The sequence below is a fragment of the Hylobates moloch genome, unplaced genomic scaffold (assembly GCF_009828535.3).
Source record: "Hylobates moloch isolate HMO894 unplaced genomic scaffold, HMol_V3 SCAFFOLD_8, whole genome shotgun sequence".
Lineage (NCBI taxonomy): Eukaryota > Metazoa > Chordata > Mammalia > Primates > Hylobatidae > Hylobates > Hylobates moloch.
This window is the reverse complement of record NW_026652283.1, coordinates 55,888,602-55,911,075: the sequence shown is the minus strand read 5'-3', so window position 1 is coordinate 55,911,075 and position 22,474 is coordinate 55,888,602. Positions and strand designations below refer to the sequence as shown.

Here is a 22,474-nt window from a genome sequence, read left to right as displayed (position 1 = left end):
TGTTGTTGTTTGCAAAGAGAAGCAGCTGAAAAATTAAATAAAGAAATCATGACTCTAAGGCTCTCATTGGTTCTTACTTAATTCATGGGCATTTATCCAAATACTCAAAGAAGTGGAATGAAATCTTGAAGCAGAAAACTCAAATTATTTTCACTCCAGGACAATGAGGTTTTCTCATGACCCCAAATCATGATTGTAGAACATTAAGACAACGAAAAACAGTGATTATCTTTTACATTCCAAAATGAGCCCTTAAAACTCAGAGACAAGTTTTAAAAGTCAAGGCCTTGGATTTCTAAGAACCAGTTTGGGGAAACACAAAAATCAGCTAAAATTTTCTAGCCAAAAGTCTGGATGTATTGACATAGGATCTGTTCTATCCTGTGCTGGTAAGTGGGACTTCATGGAGTCTTCGTAGTATCAGCCACTTGGAAGATGCTTCATGGAGAGGCTGTCTTCTGCGTAATCCTCTATTGGGAATAAAGAGTAATTGCGAGGAAGGGGAAATGAAAGAGGATAGGAGTGGAGATTAGGGGAAAAGAGACATTCTGAAAGGAGCCTCATGGATGGCACCCACGTACGTGCACACATACAAAACCATATACACTCCTCACCTGGGGCCCTTGCCTTCAAACGCATTCCACTGCAACATTCACAGTCCTTTCCTGCCTCCAAATCAAGAGCATGGAGAAGCAGGAAGAATTTCTGCAATGGCAATTTGGCAAGTCTAAATCAGATCATCGTCCTTTCATAGATCATGGTGGTATTTGTGATCACAGTACACTATTACCCTTGTTCATCCAGACTTTGTCTGCATCCACCACATCTTAAGGCCACTTTAAACTTGGCCAACAGGTATGCTACTCTACACAGCTAGCAGTGAACTTCACCTTCATCTTAGCCTACAGGGATGATATAATTTGAACATATTATATATTTCCCTCAAAATTATATAAATATGTGAAATTCCTATATTATTAAGGGGTTGAAGCTACAAAGTTATTTGTACATATATTTAGAACAGTTCTCACATTATGCAGAAATTTGTTTACATGTCTGTCTCTCCCACTAGACTGTAAGTATTTTAAGTGTCAGAACCATTTTTGTTAGAAAAACAGCAATGCCTGACATGCCATTCAATTAATATTTGATAAATCAGTGAACAAATGTACACATGACCAGGGATAATGTGACTAAGGGCCCAGATTCTGTGATCAGACTACCTGGATTCTAATTCCAGCTCCGTCCTTACTAGCTGCGTATGTTTGGACAAGTTACCTCACCTCTCTATTCAGTTTTTTATTCCTAATATATGTTGAAATCACAAAACTATATACTGCATAGAAAGTATACATACATAGAATGCATGTGTCAGACACAAAATAATAAATGTTACATTATTATTACTGAAATTCAGGATGTCTGACCACTGTTGCTACCAAAAGACTCCAAGCATTTATCTGGTTTAATCTCCTAAAACCCCATTTTGTAAGACTTCATTTCATAAGCTGAGGCATGATTCAATAGCCTTCCAAAATGTGAACGAGTTCCCAGGCACAGGTGGTGGGGAGCAGCTGTTTTCCATCCCTGCTGAGGACCAGCTAAGAGTCTTAAAGAGCCACATGAGTGATTGGAGTATAAAGTACTAGAAATAGCTTCCTAATGTTTGAGGAACCATGGGCTGAAACCTCAGAGGAAGCCATGGAATCCCGCTCTATTGAGAATTCTTTAAAAATTGGGTAGGTTAACTGGCTCTCTCTAAGATAGGTAAGGGCTAGGAAAACATCTCACAGTAAAATAACAAGCAGTTTGCAAAGGTCAGTTGAGTTTGAGTTAAACTGCTGTTGACCCTGATTATCCGGAAACAGGAATATACAAAAAGGAAGAAAGTATGGGAAGAAGATTCCTCTACCTAGTGCGATTGTAACGAAAACATTTTCATATGCTGTTAATCCTTGTTCAGAATAACTTTAAATCTCATTAAGAAACCATTTCTAAAGGACCTGAATGAATGATGCCTGGTATAAGTATGGCCAATTAACGAAATGAAAACAGGCCGTTGTTGAGGCCACATTTAGGGACAACCTCAGTTAAGTACCTAACATTCTGTTGCTTGCAGATCATGCTTCATGCAATTTCCAGCTTAAGACAGCAAATAGAAGAGGGAAAAAGTCACTTCCATTCCACTCTCTGGGGGAAAAAGTGAGAGAGAAACTCATATGATTGGAGAGACCCAAATTACACACCTATGATTCTTTTCAAGCAGAAAGAGGGTTTTGCACATTCCCTCTTGGGTAGAAAATCTTCTGATTTTAGTGAAGAAGTAGATGCAGTCTCTTGCTCCTCTTCTTGGTTACTCAGAGGAAGAGACCAAAAAGAAAGAGACTTTCCAGGGGAAAACAAAGCTAGCAAAGGCTTTGATCCTGAGCAACCTGAAGCCTGGGAGAGGGCTGAACAGAGAGGACACACAGGTGACTGAGGACTCACGGCTCATTGACAGCTGTATAGCCACATGAGGGGATTAGACAGAGGGCTGGAATGGTAACATGTGATAAAGACCCTGAAATGGAATTTAGCGGTTTGTTCACTTTCAAATTATAGAACATTAAGTTTAAATGTTTTCATATAAATATTGAATTATATGTATATAGCAGAATCATAAATTTACGCACTACTACTCAGCTTTTCAAGGAAAGTGTGGCTCATTTCCTATGACTGATCTATTCTTCCTCCAAGCTTGGATCCTGTCGAGAAGCAGGTGAAAAAACAAACTTGCCAATTAATATTATCTCAGGCTCTTCCCTTTCATACCATGTCTTTTGATAATTCATTTTTTGAGAGAGAAAGAGAATTCTGTTCATTCTCTCTCCCCAAACAGCTCATGGTGATGGAAAAGAGGGCTACGACCTTCACAGTGTGACCTATTCATTGCTGGTGGCTGGTCTGGCCCACTCCTGACCTTTTGCCTTTTGGGATACTACTTGACCCATCTGGCCTTTGGGGTCATTATGCAATTATTCCCTGCTAGAGTCTACACTACAGCAGGCTTCAGGGAGCTCGGAGCTCTGCCTCAGATCCCCAAAGCCAAGCTGCTATGGCTCCCCAGACACATCAGACACTGCCAAGCCAAAGCCAGCTTCTCTTCAAGTCTTGCAGCCTCTCTTCCCAAGATTACCAGGGGAGCTAGAGGAAAGGGCCACTAGCCCAGTGTGCTCACTTTCATAGCAGCGTATATCTGTCACAACCTGCTCTATATTTCCCAAGCCTCCTTCCCAAGCCTCCACCTTATCAAAGGAGAAAACAATATTTTCTTCTGACAGCTGCACTTGCTTTGTTTCACTGCAACAGATTTTAACCAGTTGAAGTTGTAAAATAACCATGACCTTTAGCAACACCACCGCCACTACCCAAAGAACACAGATGGGCACCTAAGAACTGGGAGTGACCCCAGTTCCTCAGACCCTTACTGGACCTAACATTCCTAACCAATGAGCAACTGGGCTTGTTTTAACCAAGCATACACAGATTAATAGACACATTCTGACTTTGCCAGAGTAAAACCTTTCAATTATGAATTACCATAAACACCAAGAACCTCCTCCCTTCCTAGTGCACAGAAACCCCTGATGCTTCCTCTTCAGAAAGTATATTCATTGCTCTGTATTCCTTTGGCCTGGGAGGTAACTAAACTCAGTGCTTGCTTGTTGAGCATGACAGTAGCCACTGGTATTCCATGAATTCTCTTAACAGGAGGAGGACATGGGGACACAGGCATCCGACGTCTGTGCCTTCCTCTTTGGTCTGAACTCTCCTCCCCTAAAGTGCTTTATTTCTTGGACAGGACCTCCCCTACGCCATTGTTCCCATGGGCACAAAACCTCATGGCCTAATGTTGGTGTTAGAAGGGATGCAGGAAGAGAAACTGACTTGGCAATGACACATATTAAGAAGTATGTTTTAATCACCATTCCTGTCCTATACAGGTACCAAGAACAAAAAATCTATAGTCAGATCTGGTAGGCCCAAGAAAAATAGTCAAGATCTTACTGGATTGCAAATTAACAATAAAAGAGGGGTGGAGCCAAGATGGCCGAATAGGAACAGCTCCTGTCTACAGCTCCCAGCGTGAGCGACACAGAAGACAGGTGATTTCTGCATTTTCATCTGAGGTATCGGGTTCATCTCACTAGGGAGTGCCAAACAGTGGGTGCAGGATAGTTGGTGCAGTGCACCGTGCGCGAGCCGAAGCAGGGTGAGGCATTGCCTCACTCGGGAAGCTCAAGGGGTCAGGGAGTTCCCTTTCCTAGTCAAAGAAAGGGGTGACAGATGGCACCTGGAAAATTGGGTCACTCCCACCCTAATACTGCGCTTTTCCAATGGGCTTGGAAAACGGCACACCAGGAGATTGTGTCCGGCACCTGGCTTGGAGGGTCCTCTCGCTGATTGCTAGCACAGCAGTCCAAGATCAAACTGCAAGGCTGCAGCAAGGCTGGGGGAGGGGCGCCCGCCATTGCCCAGGCTTGCCTAGGTAAACAAAGCAGCCAGGAAGCTCGAACTGGGTGGAGCCCACCACAGCTCAAGGAGGCCTGCCTGTCCCTCTGTAGGCTCCACCTCTGGAGGCAGGGCACAGACAAACAAAAAGTCAGCAGTAACCTCTGCAGACTTAAATGTCCTTGTCTGACAGCTTTGAAGAGAGTAGTGGTTCTCCCAGCACGCAGCTGGAGATCTGAGAACTGGCAGACTGCCTCCTAAAGTGGGACCCTGACCCCCTGAGCAGCCTAACCAGGAGGCACCCCCCAGTAGGGACAGACTGACACCTCACTCAGCCAGGTACTCCTCTGAGACAAAACTTCCAGAGGAACGATCAGACAGCTGAATTTGCAGTTCACGAAAATCCACTGTTCTAGAGCCACCACTGCTGACACCCAGCCAAACAGCGTCTGGAGTGGACCTCTAGCAAACTCCAACAGACCTGCAGCTGAGGGTCCTGTCTGTTAGAAGGAAAACTAACAAACAGAAAGGACACCCACACCAAAAACCCATCTGTACATCACCATCATCAAAGACTAAAAGTAGAAAAAACTACAAAGATGGGGAGAAAACAGAGCAGAAAAACTGGAAACTCTAAAAAGCAGAGCGCCTCTCCTCCTCCAAAGGAACGCAGTTCCTCACCAGCAATGGAACAAAGCTGGACGGAGAATGACTTTGACAAGTTGAGAGAAGACGGCTTCAGACAATCAAACTACTCTGAGCTACAGGAGGAAATTCAAACCAATGGCAAAGAAGTTAAAAACCTTGAAAAAAAATTAGACGAATGTATAACTAAAATAACCAATGCAGAGAAGTGCTTAAAGGAGCTGATGGAGCTGAAAGCCAAGTTTCGAGAACTACGTGAAGATTGCAGAAGCCTTGGTAGCCAATGCGATCAACTGGAAGAAAGGGTATCAATGATGGAAGATGAAATGAATGAAATGAAGCGAGAAGGGAAGTTTAGAGAAAAAAGAATAAAAAGAAACAAACAAAGCCTCCAAGAAATATGGGACTGTGTGAAAAGACCAAACCTACATCTGATTGGTGTACCTGAAAGTGACAGGGAGAATGGAACCAAGTTGGAAAACACTCTGCAAGATATTATCCAGGAGAACTTCCCCAATCTCGCAAGGCAGGCCAACATTCAGATTCAGGAAATACAGAGAACGCCACAAAGATACTCCTCGAGAAGAGCAACTCCTAGAAACATAATTGTCAGATTCACCAAAGTTGAAATGAAGGAAAAAATGTTAAGGGCAGCCAGAGAGAAAGGTCGGGTTACCCACAAAGGGAAGCCCATCAGACTAACAGCTGATCTCTTGGCAGAAACTCTACAAGCCAGAAGAGAGTGGGGGCCAATATTCAACATTCTTAAAGAAAAGAATTTTCAACCCAGAATTTCATATCCAGCCAAACTAAGCTTCATAACTGAAGGAGAAATAAAATACTTTACAGACAAGCAAATGCTGAGTGATTTTGTCACCACCAGGCCTGCCCTAAAAGAGCTCCTGAAGGAAGCACTAAACATGGAAAGGAACAACCGGTACCAGCCACTGCAAACACATGCCAAATTGTAAAGACCACCGAGGCTAGGAAGAAACTGCATCAACTAACGAGCAAAATAACCAGCTAACATCATAATGACAGGATCAAATTCACACATAACAATATTAACTTTAAATGTAAATGGGCTAAATGCTCCAACTAAAAGACACAGACTGACAAATTGGATAAGGAGTCAAGACCCATCAGTGTGCTGTATTCAGGAAACTCATCTCACGTGCAGAGACACACAGAGACTCAAAATAAAGGGATGGAGAAAGATCTACCAAGCAAATGGAAAACAAAAAAAGGCAGAGGTTGCAATCCTAGTCTCTGATAAAATAGACTTTAAACCAACAAAGATCAAAAGAGACAAAGAAGGCCATTATATAATGGTAAAGGGATCAATTCAACAAGAAGAGCTAACTATCCTAAATATATATGCACCCAATACAGGAGCACCCAGATTCATAAACCAAGTCCTGAGTGACCTACAAAGAGACTTAGACTCCCACACAATAATAATGGGAGATTTTAACACCCCACTGTCAACATCAGACGGATCAACGAGACAGAAAGTTAACAAGGATACCCAGGAATTGAACTCAGCTCTGCACTAAGCAGACCTAACACACATCTACAGAACTCTGCACCCCAAATCAACAAAATATACATTTTTTTCAGCACCACACCACACCTATTCCAAAATTGACTAAATAGTTCGAAGTAAAGCACTCCTCAGCAAATTTAAAGAACAGAAATTATAACAAACTGTCTCTCAGACCACAGTGCAATCAAACTAGAACTCAGGATTAAGAAACTCACTCAAAACCACTCAACTACATGGAAACTGAACAACCTGCTCCTGAATGACTACTGGGTACATAACGAAATGAAGGCAAAAATAAAGATGTTCTTTGAAACCAACGAGAACAAAGACACAACATACCAGAATCTCTGGGACACGTTCAAAGCAGTGTGTAGAGGGAAATTTATAGCACTAAATGCCCACAAGAGAAAGCAGGAAAGATCCAAAATTGACACCCTAACATCACAATTAAAAGAACTAGAAAAGCAAGAGCAAACACATTCAAAAGCTAGCAGAAGGCAAGAAATAACTAAAATCAGAGCAGAACTGAAGGAAATAGAGACACAAAAAAACCCTTCAAAAAATTAATGAATCCAGGAGCTGGTTTTTTGAAAAGATCAACAAAATTGACAGACCACTAGCAAGACTAATAAAGAAAAGAGAGAAGAATCAAATAGACACAATAAAAAATGATAAAGGGGATATCACCACCGATCCCAGAGAAATACAATCTACCATCAGAGAATACTACAAACACCTGTACACAAATAAACTAGATAATCTAGAAGAAATGGATAAATTCCTCGACAAATACACCCTCCCGAGACTAAACCACGAAGAAGTTGAATCTCTGAATAGACCAATAACAGGCTCTGAAATTGTGGCAATAATCAATAGCTTACCAACCAAAAAGAGTCCAGGACCTGATGGATTCACAGCTGAATTCTACCAGAGGTACAAGGAGGAACTGGTACCATTCCTTCTGAAACTATTCCAATTGATAGAAAAAGAGGGAATCCTCCCTGACACATTTTATGAGGCCAGCATCGTCCTGATACCAAAGCCTGGCAGAGACACAACCAAAAAAGAGAATTTCAGACCAATATCCTTGATGAACATTGATGTAAAAATCCTCAATAAAATACTGGCAAACCGAATCCAGCAGCACATGAAAAAGCTTATCCACCATGATCAAGTGGGCTTCATCCCTGAGATGCAAGGCTGGTTCAACATACACAAATCAATAAATGTAATCCAGCATATAAACAGAACCAATTACAAAAACCACATGATTATCTCAATAGATGCAGAAAAGGCCTTTGACAAAATTCAACAATGCTTCCTGCTAAAAACTCTCAATAAATTAGGTATTGATGGGACGTATCTCAAAATAATAAGAGCTATCTATGACAAACCCAGAGCCAGTATCATACTGAATGGGCAAAAACTGGAAGCATTCCCTTTCAAAACTGGCACAAGACAGGGATGCCCTCTCTCACCACTCCTATTCAACATAGTGTTGGAAGTTCTGGCCAGGGCAATCAGGCAGGAGAAGGAAATAAAGGGTCTTCAATTAGGAAAAGAGGAAGCCAAACTGTCCCTGTTTGCAGATGACATGATTGTATATCTAGAAAACCCCATTGTCTCAGCCCCAAATCTCCTCAAGCTGATAAGCAACTTCAGCAAAGTCTCAGGATACAAAATCAATGTACAAAAATCACAAGCATTCTTATACACCAATAACAGACAAACAGAGAGCGAAATCATGAGTGAACTACCATTCACAATTGCTTCAAAGAGAATAAAATACCTAGGAATCCAACTTACAAGGGATGTGTCGGACCTCTTCAAGGAGAACTACAAACCACTGCTCAATGAAATCAAAGCGGATACAAACAAATGGAAGAACATTCCATGCTCATGGGTTGGAAGAATCAATATCGTGAAAATGGCCATACTGCCCAAGGTAATTTATAGATTCAATGCCATCCCCATCAAGCTACCAATGACTTTCTTCACAGAATTGGAAAAAACTACTTTAAAGTTCATATGGAACCAAAAAAGAGCCCGCATCGCCAAGTCAATCCTAAGCCAAAAGAACAAAGCTGGAGGCATCACACTACCTGACTTCAAACTATACTACAAGGCTACAGTAACCAAAACAGCATGGTACTGCTACTACAACAGAGACATAGATCAATGGAACAGAACAGAGCCCTCAGAAATAAGGCTGCATATCTACAACTATCTGATCTTTGACCAACCTGACAAAAACAAACAATGGGGAAAGGATTTCCTATTTAATAAATGGTGCTGGGAAAACTGGCTAGCCATATGTAGAAAGCTGAAACTGGATCCCTTCCTTACACCTTATACAAAAATTAATTCAAGATGGATTAAAGACTTACATGTTAGACCAAAAACCATAAAAACCCTAGAAGTAAACCTAGGCATTACCATTCAGGACATAGGCATGGGCAAGGACTTCATGTCTAAAAGATCAAAAGCAATGGCAACAAAAGCCAAAATTGACAAATGGGATCTAATTAAACTAAAGAGCTTCTGCACAGCAAAAGAAACTATCATCAGAGTGAACAGGCAACCTACAGAATGGGAGAAAATGTTCGCAACCTACTCATCTGACAAAGGGCTAATATCCAGAATCTACAATGAATTCAAACAAATTTACAAGAAAAAAAACAAACAACCCCATCAAAAAGTGGGCAAAGGACATGAACAGACACTTCTCAAAAGAAGACATTTATGCAGCCAAAAAAACACATGAAAAAATGCTCATCATCACTGGCCATCAGAGAAATGCAAATCAAAACCACAATGAGATACCATCTCACACCAGTTAGAATGGCCATCATTAAAAAGTCAGGAAACAACAGGTGCTGGAGAGGATGTGGAGAAATAGGAACACTTTTACACTGTTGGTGGGACTGTAAACTAGTTCAACCACTGTGGAAGTCAGTGTGGCGATTCCTCAGGGATCTCGAACTAGAAATACCATTTGACCCAGCCATCCCATTACTGGGTATATACCCAAAGGACTATAAATCATGCTGCTATAAATACACATGCACAGGTATGTTTATTGCGGCACTATTCACAATAGCAAAGACTTGGAACCAACCCAAATGTCCAAAAACGATAGACTGGATTAAGAAAATGTGGCACATATACACCATGGAATACTATGCAGCCATAAAAAATGATAAGTTCATGTCCTTTGTAGGGACATGGATGAAACTGGAAACCATCATTCTCAGTAAAGTATCGGAAGGACAAAAAACCAAACACCGCATGTTCTCACTCATAGGTGGGAATTGAACAACGAGAACACATGGACACAGGAAGGGGAACATCACACTCCGGGGACCGTTGTCGGGTGGGGGGAGTGGTGAGGGACAGCATTAGGAGATATACCTAATGCTAAATGACGAGTTAATGGGTGCAGCACATCAACATGGCACATGGATACATATGTAACAAGCCTGCACATTGTGCACATGTACCCTAAACCTTAAAGTATAATAATAATAATAAAGAAAAAAAGAAAAAGAACAATAAAAGACACTGTAATAAAGTACAGTTCAGCTTTGAACAATGCGGACATGATGGGCACTGAGCCCTGCAAAGTCAAAAATCCACATATGATTTTTGACTCCCTAAAAACTCAACTGCTGATAGCCCACTATTGACTGGAAGCCTTATTGATAACATAAACAGTCAATTAACACATATTGTATATGTTATATGTATTATATACTGTATTCTTAAAGTAAGCTAGAGAAAAAAACATGATTAAGAAAATCATGCCGGGCGCGGTGGCTCACACTTATAATCCCAGCACTTTGGGAGGCTGAGGCGGGCGGATCATGAGGTCAGGAGATCGAAGCCATCCTGGCTAACATGGTGAAACCCCGTCTCTACTAAAAAAATACAAAAAATTAGCCAGGCGTGGTGGCGGGCACCTGTAGTCCCAGCTACTCGGGCAGCTGAGGCAGGAGAATGCATGAACCTGGGAGGCGGAGCTTGCAGTGAGCCGAGATTGCGCCACTGCACTCCAGCCTGGGTGACAGAGCGAGACGCCGTCTCAAAAAAAAAAAAAAAAGAAAATCATAAGAAAGAGAAAATATATTGACTCTTCATTAAGTGAAAGTGGATCATCATAAAGCTCTTCATCCTCATAGTCTTCACATTCAGTAGGCTGCAGAGGAGGAAGAAGAGGGGTTGGTCTTACTGTCTTGGACAGGCAGAGGCAGAATAAAATCCAAGTATAAGTGGACCCACACAGTTCAAACTCATTTTGTTCAAGGGCCAACTGTATCTAGCATATACCAGGCCCATTTCTAAGGGCCTAACTCATTTAATTTTTGCAATGTCCCTATAAGGCAGGTGCTATGATTATTATCATCTTAATTTTATAGATGAGAAAACTAAAATACAAGACAGTGAGATAACCTTGCCCAAAGTTACGGGGTGAGCTACGGATGAGCCAGGATGCAAGACTAGGCAGTGTGGCTCCTGTGAAACTCACACACTAATGCCGCAGCACCACCACTGGATGTCAGCATACCAAAGTGAAGGAGCAGCAGCCTTTTAAGGAAAAAAGGGGAACAGTATTTACTAAGGGCCTTCCAGGTGCAAAACATTTATGCATACATTTTCTAATTTAATCTAAGAGGTTACAAACAACTTTTTATGCAACAAAATATACAACATTTAGTTCAGTTAGTAAAGTGACTGACTTGCATCAGAGGAGCTTTTTGTTCATACTAGTTAAATTGGAAAAATAATAACATTAGAGTAGACTTAGAAGTTAAGAGGATCTGTCCCTAGATTCCTCATTAACAAAGGGCTCTTTCCAGCTATTCACACTTGATCACACAATAAAACCATTATTAGAAAGACTTCAGGGAAGAGACCACCAATGTACTTTCTTCCTCTGTAAAAATCAGCCAGAGACAAGCATTTGCTATAAAATTATCTGGGTTTAATTATTATCAACATCAGAACTATAGAACATTAACGTATTAAACCTGTATTTACAATTACATGTACAAAAAAAATGTTCTTTGTGAGGAGCAATTTTCAGCAAATCTGACAAACAGCAAGAGTCATTCCTATTTGGGGTTTGAAAAGAGAAATGGAAATTTCCAAGACGCCCCCCTCCTCCCTCTCACTCCAGTGACCCTCTGAACATCAATTTGCAAAGGCCTGAGGTAGAAAGGGAGGTATTAACAATATCAGGCACTCATTCTTCCCCTCTTATGAAAGGGATGAATTTTTAGGTACCGTTTTCCATCACTTATTATACTGATGTGCCATCCATCTGCATCATTAGGTTCAGTAGTTACCATGACAATATGATGCCTACAGCAATCTAACTTGATAGCCACATGCCAGAATGTGAAAAAATAGGACCAGCTAAGAAAGTGAGAGAAATATAATTAATCTGAACCACATTCAAAAAAATGTGCACAAAACTAGGACCAAGAGGGAAACTGCTGAAATATCATTGAAGAGGAAATTATAAAGGGCAGCAATAATCAAGTTTCAGTATAAAAACTTTGCTAAGTAGAGCCACGTATTGGTCTATTACTAAGACAGGAAGAAGTCAAAGTTGGTCTAGAATATTGTTCTGAGCCCCTGCCCCTCCCCCTGCTTCCCATTTCCTGCTACAGGGCCCTGCGGTATCATCTTTGATTCCAGCTGTTAGGGCCCTAATTTCCCCAAGGCTCTCAAGCCACCACCATAAATGCCACCACCATGTCACTCTGCTCATGTGCAGTCTGCTATTAGACCCAGACTTTCCACCTGATGAAAGAATTTCCATCATTCTGAAGCTAATCTTAAGAGACTGAATTGTGCTGTCTTGAGAGATCCTGTCCTCTTGCCTTCTAAGTGCCCAGTGGACGCATCGGGCTAGCACAAACCTCTTGAGGGTCCCAATATGGTAGAGAGGGGCTGGGAGATTGAGAAAAGGAGAGCAAGAAAAGTTGCAGTCCTGGGAGATGAGCCTGGGACGTGTGTTTATTCTCAGCATGGCTGGGTGGGATAGCGACGCTGAGCTAGGCGATTTGGCCGATTCAGGCTAGTGGCCGTGGGCAGCTGGAAAAGAACAAATATTACACTGAGTACAGCCCCAAACATGACTCTGCCCGGGGCTGATTGGACGGATGGAGCTAGGGCACCCTGAGCCTCTGTGTAGAACATTTCCCAAGGTTGTGTTCTAATTGCGTACCTTCACCCAACCCTTCACCTAACTACGGTGAAAAGAAACTTGATTTTTATAAAGAGAGGAGGCCAAATGAGACATTAGCAGAGCTAAGTCTACCCAGGTTGCTGAGGAACCGGGGACTTAGCTTCTCTCAAAGTTTCCAATGATCCCTTCATCCCCAGGACAGAGTGACACTGCACCCACACTACTGATACCAACACCGACTGTGTCTCCCACATCTCAAAGAGCTATTAAAATTTAAACATGATATTAATAGTAACTACATTTATTGACCATTTTCTGCGTTCCAGGCCCTTCATATACATATCTGTGAGCTAGCTACTACTAACCCCACTTTACAGATGCAGAAACTGAGACTTGGAGAGGTTAAATAATTGCTCAAGAACTCACATATCGTAAATAGTAAACTGGGATGATAAACCTAGGTCTCCTTAATCCAAAACCTGTGCTCCTGGCCAGCCCCTCCCCCTGAGGGCTTCCTTACCTGAGGCACCTGAGATGGGTTGTAAAGAGGAACAGCCCCTTTTAAGGCAGGTGGAGGAAGAAGAACACCAGGGTTGGAGCAGAGCTCAAAGGAAACACTCTGTGATGGAAAAGCATGGAAAATCCCATTAGTGCCTGCCTCCCAGATTCCAGAATGTTGAGGCCTTCAAGAAGCATATCAGGATTATTTGGTTTTTTCTTGGTGATTTCTTTAAGTTCCTTATCGACTCTCCAAAGGACATGAATAGGCATTTCTCAAAAGAAGAAATGGCCAATAAGCAAATGCAAAAAATGTTCAACATCAATAATCATCAGGGAAATGCAAATTAAAGCCACAGTGAGATACCATCTTACTCCTGCAAAAATTACCATAACTAAAATGTCAAAAAACAATAGATGTTGGCTAAAAGGGACACTTACATACTGCTGGTGGGAATGTAAATTAGTACAACCTCTATGAAAAACAGTATGAAGATTCCTTAAAGAGCTAAAAGTAGAACTACCATTCGATCCAGCAATCCCACTACCGGGTATTGGCCCAAAAGAAAAGAAGTCATTACTTCAAAAATACACTTGCACAAGTATGTTTATAGCAGCACAATTCACAATTGCAAAATGTGGAACCAACCTAAGTGCCCATCGACTAACGAGTACATAAAGAAAATGCAGTACACATATACGATGGAATACACTCAGCCATTAAAATGAACAAAATAATGTCTTCTGCAGCAACTTGGATGGAGCCAGAGGCCATTATTCTAAGTGAAGTACACAGGAGTGGAAAACCGAAAACCATATGTTCTCACTTATAAGTGGGGAGCTATGAGTATGTGAAGACACACAGAGTGACATAATGGACTTTAGAGATTCAGAAGAGGAAGGGTAGGAGGAGGGTCAGGGATAAAAAAAACTACACATTAGGTACAACCCACATCCATGCCAACACTACTTGGACGGTGGGTGTGCTAAAATGTCAGAATTCGCCACTATATAATTCATCTATTAACCAAAAACCACTTGTGCCCCAAAAGCTACTGAAATGTTTTCAAAGAGAACCATATCAGAAGGGTTTCTTAATAGAACTCAGGGAATCTCAAGCAAGCAAACATGGTTCAAGTGGACACAACCAACCCTTGGGTCTGGAGTGGCAATACTGAAAAGAAGAAAAAGCCTCAATAAATTATATTGATAACATCATAAAAAGTAATATAGCCTTCAAAAGGCCTAAAATTCTACAAGAGTTATCTAACCAGACTTAAAGAACTAAAGATGTTTTCCTAGCAATAGATATGAAATCCATACTGATGTGGACAACTCATCAAGAATTTATCACAGCCCTGGCCAAGGTCTCCAGTGAACTCCACCTCCTCCTGGGACAGGGAAAAAGGCAAGTCCCCAGGCTTCCCCCGAGGAAGCCGTTATAGGTTGAACTGTGTTCCCAGAAAACAAAATCACGTTTGAAGCCCTAACCCCCAGTACCTCAGAAAACATATGTTTGGAGAAACATAAAAATACAACATTTGGAGATGGGGTCTCTAAAGAGGCAATTAACATAAATGGAGGTCATATTGGTAGCCCATTCCAGTATGACTGATGTCCCTCTAAGAGGAAGAAATCTGAACACAGACACGCTCAGAGGAAAGGCCATGTGAAGACATAGAAAGAAGATGGCCGGGCACAAGCCAAGGAAAGAGGTCTCAAAAGACACAACCCTGGCCGGGCGCGGTGGCTCACGCTTGTAATCCCAGCACTTTGGGAGGCCGAGGCGGGCGGATCACGAGGTCAGGAGATCGAGACCACGGTGAAACCCCGTCTCTACTAAAAATACAAAAAAATTAGCCGGGCGTGGTGGCGGGCGCCTGTAGTCCCAGCTACTCGGAGAGGCTGAGGCAGGAGAATGGCGTGAACCTGGGAGGCGGAGCTTGTAGTGAGCCGAGATTGCGCCACTGCACTCCAGCCTGGGTGACAGAGCGAGACTCCGTCTCAAAAAAAAAAAAAAGACACAACCCTGTGAAACCTGGACCTCAGCTTTCAGCCTGGAGAACTGTGAGAAATTCGGTTTCTGTGGTCGAGCCTCCGTTCTGTGGTACTTTGTTATGACAGCCTGAGCAAACTAACACAGCAAAGAAGCATTCTTCGGGTTCCCCAGGAGTCAGCACTGCCCACACTGAAGGTTCAGTCCTCACACACAGGCATCTATTGGGGTCCGACGCTCCAGCCCAGGGGGGCTGCTCACCTCAGGTCCAGACAAGCCTCCAACCCCAGCACCCGCAGCTGCTCCCCCGCTGGATGCGGATCCTTGGCCTTCACCCCCACCTGGAAAGCAATGAGTCAGAGCTGTTTCCTCCGCTCAGGACGGGGGGTCCCCACTCCCAGAAGGCACCCCCACCCTTGGGAGCGCTGAGGGGACCACCCATGGCCCAGAGACATGAGGTGACGGTACCTGTGCCCCTGGAGAAGGCGCTAACAGCCAGCAGAGGTGGGGACTCAGGGGAAGATGTCAGTGAGAGGCCCAGGCCAGCCTGGCGGGGAGAAGATGCTCTGGGGGTCTCCTGCTTTGTGGAGAAGGAAAGGCAGCATTGGCGACATTGGCAGTTAACAAAACTGATGCCCGCCAACTTGTGTTCCCACACTCACGATGGCGGCCTTGCCGCAAACTGCTGCTGGGCACTCCCCAAAACCCCCTCTCCTCATCCCACTCTTCCGCTCAACAATCCACACTAGCTCCCTACTGCTGACCCTCTAACGTTACATTTCTTCATCCTAACTTTTTAAAGCTTTTTTAATCTGCCTTTGCCCTCACAGGACCCATTCATTTCCCACCATCTCCCATCACAAAACCTCTGTCTCGTGTGGCCTGGGGCAGAGTCAGGTGCCAGCTCTGAGAGCTCCTAGGTGCTGAGGCAGCTCCCTCTGAAAGGCCCACGGAGAGGGGCATCCTCCCCCTCACACGGAGCCTACCTCAGAGTCAGGGCTGTCTGAGGAGTCCTCGTCTCCAGAGGGGGATGCGTTCTTGGTGGGCTTCGATCGAAACCAGCTGAACCAGCCAAACCCGGAGCTCTGGAAGGCGAAGAGGACATTTTATGACCTGCAGGTTTGCTTCTCCCCCGACTATGAGGTTAACCCGCCCCCATGTGACCATCAGAGCCCAGACTTCCAAGTCTGCACCACCCTCGAGGAAGGGAATGGCAGGGGAAGGAAGGCAGGGGAGAGAAGAACAAGTCCCTCCACCTTTGTATGCTCCTTCCCATCTCCGAGCTTGCCTCTCTGGGCAGTATTTCGGGGAGAGTTTTTATCAGCCTCGTCAGAGGACTCCTTCTCATCCTCCTTGGCTGAATTGGTGGAACTCTCAGAAATACTTCGTGCTCTAGCAGCCAGTGGTGTCTGGAATTAAAGAAAGAACTCACATTTGCAAGGCACTTGACAGGTTACCAAACACATGTGCACATACTTCTGCTCAGAAGGCAGTGGGATTGTGTCTCAGGATCATATTATACTGAAGAGGAAGAAAGGCTCAGCCATGAAAAATGACTCGCTGAAGGTCGCAGGATAAGGTGGGAGCCCAAGCCCATGTTATCCCTAACCCTACAGACCTTTGTCTGGTGTGCCACCTCTCCAGAAACAGACAGTTTTCAGAACTATGCCAAGGCCTGGAGTAGGGGGTACGGACTGCTACTGCTGGAGATGAAGAGGGCCAGAAAACACCCCACAGAGGCCCACAAGCCCCCCCCCAGAAAAACAGAGAATGTAGCAACCACCAAACATAACTCATCTTAGAGCTCATTTCCTAACAGATTTGCTCAAGATCAACTGTGAACATATGCACCAGAGGGGGGTAAAATACACCCACATCCCTTTACATTAACTTTTTTTTTTTTATTGTGGTAAGATAGATACAGCATAAAGCTTGCCATTTTAACTATTTTTAAATGTACAATTCAGTGGCAGTAAGTATACATACAGTGTCGTACAACCATCACCACTAGCCGTCTCCAGAACTTTTTCATCATCCCCATTACATAACTCCCCATCTCCCCTTCCCCCAGGGGATGATTCAAATGTCTCTGAATTTGCCTATTCTATGTATCTCACATAGGTGGAGTCATACAACATATTGCCCTTTTCTGTAATATTTACATTTTTTACTCTCAGTAAGGCACAATTGATACAAACCTTTGGAAATACTTGGGAATATAAAGAAAAAAACTTTATTTTTTATTCAAATGAATATAATGTTGATTTTGTGCCGGGAACTGTTCTAAGGGCTTTATATGTAGTGATTCATTTAATCCTTACAGTAGTCCTGTGAGCTAGGTGGTATTATCATCTCATTTTATATGTGAGAAAACTAAGGCACAGAAAGGTTAAGCAACCTGTATCAGGTCACACAGCTCGTAAATGGCACAGCAAAGGTTAAAGGCTGTCTGGCTTTCCTTCTAGGAATTTCTCCTAAGTGAATGATTCAAGACATAGACAAGAGCTTATATACTAGGATGCCCAGCACTGTGTGTTATATATGAGTGAGAAAAGGAAGGAGGAATGGAGGGAGGGAGGGGAAAGGACACAACACTCATAATGATTAACGACAGCATGGGAACGATCAACCAGAATGCGAGCTCCTTACCATGGTCGTGGAGGCCCCGGAAGCTTCTCTGCCGCCCTCCAGCCTTGTTTCTCAGCCCTCCGCCCTACTGCTCCCCACTCTCAGGGCACAGTGGCTCCCTTGCTCTCCCTTAACTACACCAAGGGAGCCACTGCAGGGCCTCCAGTCCTGCTGTTTCTCTGCCTCGAACACCTTTCCCCTAGATATTCACCTGACTCCTTTCCATGCTCCACCCCGATCTCCACTTGAAGGCCTCCTCAGAGACACCTTCCTTGGCCACCCCTCTGAAGTGAGACGCCTGGCGCATATAGTTGTCTATTTTTAGTCACTTCCGCTAGACTTGGGCGCCTGAGGTTGGGCTTGGTCTGACGTGCTGAAGCCTCCCCAGCCCCTGTGACAGGGCCTGGCACATTGTAGGAACTCAGTGAATATTTCGAATAAATGAATGAATAGCGCTACTTTCATAAAATCAATTTTGTCATGCCAATATTAAAAATCATATTTATGAATAACAGAAAAATCTCATTATATAGTGTTAAGTAACAGGAAATAAAGCTTTGCATACATATGTTCTTAGCCATTTAAAAACATGTATATGTGTATAATGTATATACAGATATACATATATGTGTGTATATATATGCATATATAGAAAAATAGTGTAAGAAAAGAAAAATATTTTGACTGTTGGATTGAGTGATATTTGGTTCTTTATATGATACTTCACTATTAGATTTTTCTATAACAATAATGTACCACTTCAGTCAGGAAAAAAAACAGAAAAACATAAAAGTTTGTTAAGACCTGTACTCCTGTTTTTCTACTTTAAAAAGTTATAGGATGTAACCCTCCAACCAGGAGAAGCTGAAGAACACCTTAGGTTTGGGACTAACGCTGCCCATTGCTGAGGGTAGGGGTGTGTCCAACCAAAGCCGGATAGAACGATTCATCAGACATGGTCACCTCCAGGACCTTACAGCCTAACTGAGGAGAAAAGACAGGCAGGCACTGGCACAGGTACCACAGATCTTTCTTTGAAATAAAGCCACGTAAAAATTAAAACAAGGAAATATCAACAGTCTTCCATGGCAGGACAGGGTAGGGCAAGTGTTTTGTGCAGCACTGAGAAGATGTCAGAGGTAACAGAGATCTGAGAGGCCAAAACCAACCAGCTCAGTTGCTCCCTCTCTCCCCATGGACACAGGTTTGTGGGGCTGAGTGTAAACAAGAACACAGCCTCCTGCCCAGCTCCCAGGAGTTGGTATAGGAAGAGGCAAGGCGAGATGTGGAAGAGAAAGCTGCTGCAACACTGAGGAGGAGCTTGCATGTGGCCGGGAAACCAAGGCAACTGGTAAAAACCAGAAGCGTTTGAGTGGGCAGTGGCACCTTTTATGCTGTGCGCTCTCACCTGTGGTTTGGAAAGGACCTCTTGGCCATCAGGAGGCTGGGAGGTTTCTTGAGACACTGTGTTCTCTCCTGCGTCACAAACAGAAATGGAAATAGCAATTGGAAGTTGTGCTTTTCCCATCTATCCTGAAGAAGGGTCACTGGGACACAATCAGCTTTCTTAACTGCAGCAGAAGCTCGGAGCCCATAAGCCCAAGCCAGTCACAGCAGACACGAAGAATGCTCACGTAGCTCATCTCAGTCCCAGCCACCCCAGGACATGCTGTTCAATTCATCCTCTACTTCCAAAGCCACCCTTCAGGAACCTTGGAAATCAGAGCAACATCAAGCTAGGTCACAGGGATCCTCCACCACCTTCCTCTCCATCTGAGCCTCCATCTTGGACAGGACCTAATCCTGGAAGGTCTAAGAGCTAATCATTCTAGGTGGCTTCCAGCATCTCCCTGGCATCGCTCAGCATTGCTCACCCATACTCAGCCCTTGTTGTCGAAGGTCTGATGGGCCTGAAGAAACTCGGGACCAAGACAGAAACATGGGTTTCTGCAGGAGACCCTGATAGTAAGCTCTTGAGTGCAGGATGATTGGAGAAAGAGAAGTTGGCCTATATTTCTCCACCCTGTAATCTCTCTCCTAGAAACTATGTAATCATTTGGATGGCAGGAGTGGCTCCATTTGCCCTGCTGTACCCAGTGGAGAGACGGACTGGGCCAGAAGATAACGATCTCCTTCAGATGTATGCAAAGCACCAATACAGTGGCTGAAAACTAGCAGGCCCTCCGTAACAGGCACACAGCCACGCATCTATGTCTTTCCCAGCTCCAACCCTACCTCATCTGACTGGTCCCAGCACCTCCCTTTCCTGCTTCCTCCCCACCCAGACCCTACGCTCAACGTGGCCACCCTAGCTGCCAGGTCTTACCAGGGCCCAGGTGTGTCTGCAGCGTTTCCTCCCAGACTGTTCCTCCAGGGGCCTCTGTCACTGCCACGCTGCTGCCAGTCCCTGGTAGGTGGGTGTCAGGAACTGAGTAAAAAGGCCTCGGTGTCCCTGTCTGCCCTGCACCCCCTCCTGCTGGGTAGGAGCCCGGCTGGAGGGGGAAGGGCTGCTGTGGGCTAGGCTGGAGCAGGGAGGTCTGCTCAGGTGTCAGCCACAGAGCTGAGCGGTATCCAGGGGCTTCAGAGTAGCCTTGACATCCAGAAAAGTCCTGGTAGAAAGTGTTTTCTAAGGACATAGAACAAAGGTAAAGAAGTCAGACCTGAAATGCGACATTTGCATACCGATCACACCAGAAGCATTCCTGCTCATGTCTTCTTTGGAAAGCAGTCACAAGGACGAGCTGTCTAATGTGGCTTCCAGTAATGTGATGACAAGTAAAACACAGAGTGTTCGTAACATCCTCATTGCTGTTTACAGAATTGTTTCCTTCACTAGTGTACCCTAAAAATGAAATCCTAAGCTCCTCCAGTGACTTAACAGACCCCTTTTGGCCAAGGGGACCCCAGAAAAACCTTAAAAACTGAGTTCCCAGCCATGACGGGATGGGAGGTGAGACACCCTTCATTATACTCCCTCTCTTCCGCAGTTTAGACACAACTGACCAGCATTAATGTTAAAACAGAGATCTTAAGACTAACAGAAAAGACTCTTGGTAGCCGTAAGATACCAAACTGTACAGAGAACCTAAAGCCCTGCCAGGCAATGGTTAAGTCCCGCACCCCTACACCTTAAGAATAAACTGCGTTCTCATGGCCACAAGGTTTTTTCTCTAGCAGCTCAACAAGCACTGGCCTCGAGATGAGCAATGTTAGAATAATTACAACTCATTCCGTTCACAAATGCTGACTAAATGAGCCCCTGTTCCATCAGCCATAACCACAGCTTTGATTGGACAAGACTGATTTCAGTAACTTTCTCCAGATAAGAGGACCACCAACCATGAACTGGGTCTGGCCAGTTTACAGAGGCTCCCCACTTGAGTGCTTCTGTGTCCCGAAAAGACCTTTTGATGCATAGGGCCTAACTGTAATACACTTAGAGGATAAGTCTCCACCCCAAGGTGAACATGGGTCGTGTGTTACATGCATGTTAGTTCATTATCCATGTGTGAGGACCTCCTTTGTGAATAGTCACAGCTCCTCCTATAACCTGTTAAATATGTATGTTTGATCAACCCATTCAACTTAAATTCTTGTCTTACCTCTCCTTCCCTCAAAGTGCCTGGCTATACTTCCCAGCCTGCAGGATGGCCACCTTGCAGGATGGAACCCTTTGTAAGAAATAAAGTCTCCTTTCCAAATGTACACATTGTATGACTTTTTTTTAAACTTAACACTGCCTTGTATGATCTCTGAGCCTCTAGCCAGTGGGTTGGGAGGGCTGAAATTACCATCCTATCTAACTCTACACCTTTTTATTTTTTGATAAATTATTTCTTCTTTAAGGACTTCCTAATGGACATGGGTATTTAAAACTCAGAAAGCTTCCAGCTAAAAACCCAAATCAGACCACAGAAATCATGGCTTTGTTCTTAAAGAATCAGAGTACATTTGCTCTGGAAAAGACCTGACTGGTAACATAAACTAACGTGTGGACCTATAACATGATTGGTCACAGGACTGGCAGGGGTGGCCAACCCGCCTGCTCCACTGGGCACCAGGGCATCAGGAGGCAGGGCTGTGGGGAAGCACCATCCACAGGCACCCAGCCTGGCTCTCCTCCACCCCCCACCTTTACAGATCCTGCTACACAGTGAGAAACAGAAGCCAAGGCTTGCCCTGCCCATCCTTCCCTTTGCTCATGCCTGAGGAAGGGCACAGGGCTAGGAAGAGACAGGGGCCCTTTCCTGGCCCTACTGGAGGGGGAACTTGGGGAAAAGGTACGGAGTTAACCAGGGATATGGTGCCTGCCAACACACCATTCGGAAGCATCCCAAAGGAAGAGAAGAGATGCCATGAAAACATTGAAACATACTTATTCCACAATCATCTGGCAATCACTAGCTCAAAACTCTTAAGGACTTCCGACCTCCCCAGCACTCACATAAGATACAGATGAACCACAATCTCTGGACTC

General features: G+C 44.0%; 1 protein-coding gene across 1 annotated transcript in view; it reads right to left on the bottom strand.

The window, feature by feature from the left end:
- Positions 1-12,632: 12,632 nt before the first annotated feature.
- The window catches only part of SEC16B (SEC16 homolog B, endoplasmic reticulum export factor), a 115,561-nt gene continuing 105,719 nt past the window's right edge, over positions 12,633-22,474 (bottom strand). Inside the window, exons 27-34 of the mRNA XM_058443138.1 lie at positions 20,324-20,623; positions 19,406-19,473; positions 16,626-16,778; positions 16,356-16,454; positions 15,838-15,949; positions 15,631-15,710; positions 13,396-13,494; positions 12,633-12,781 (exon numbers count right to left, since the gene is read on the bottom strand). Of these exons, the coding sequence (XP_058299121.1) occupies positions 12,710-12,781; positions 13,396-13,494; positions 15,631-15,710; positions 15,838-15,949; positions 16,356-16,454; positions 16,626-16,778; positions 19,406-19,473; positions 20,324-20,623 (983 nt within the window). The 3' untranslated portion in view covers positions 12,633-12,709. The remainder of the gene's footprint in view (positions 12,782-13,395; positions 13,495-15,630; positions 15,711-15,837; positions 15,950-16,355; positions 16,455-16,625; positions 16,779-19,405; positions 19,474-20,323; positions 20,624-22,474) is intronic.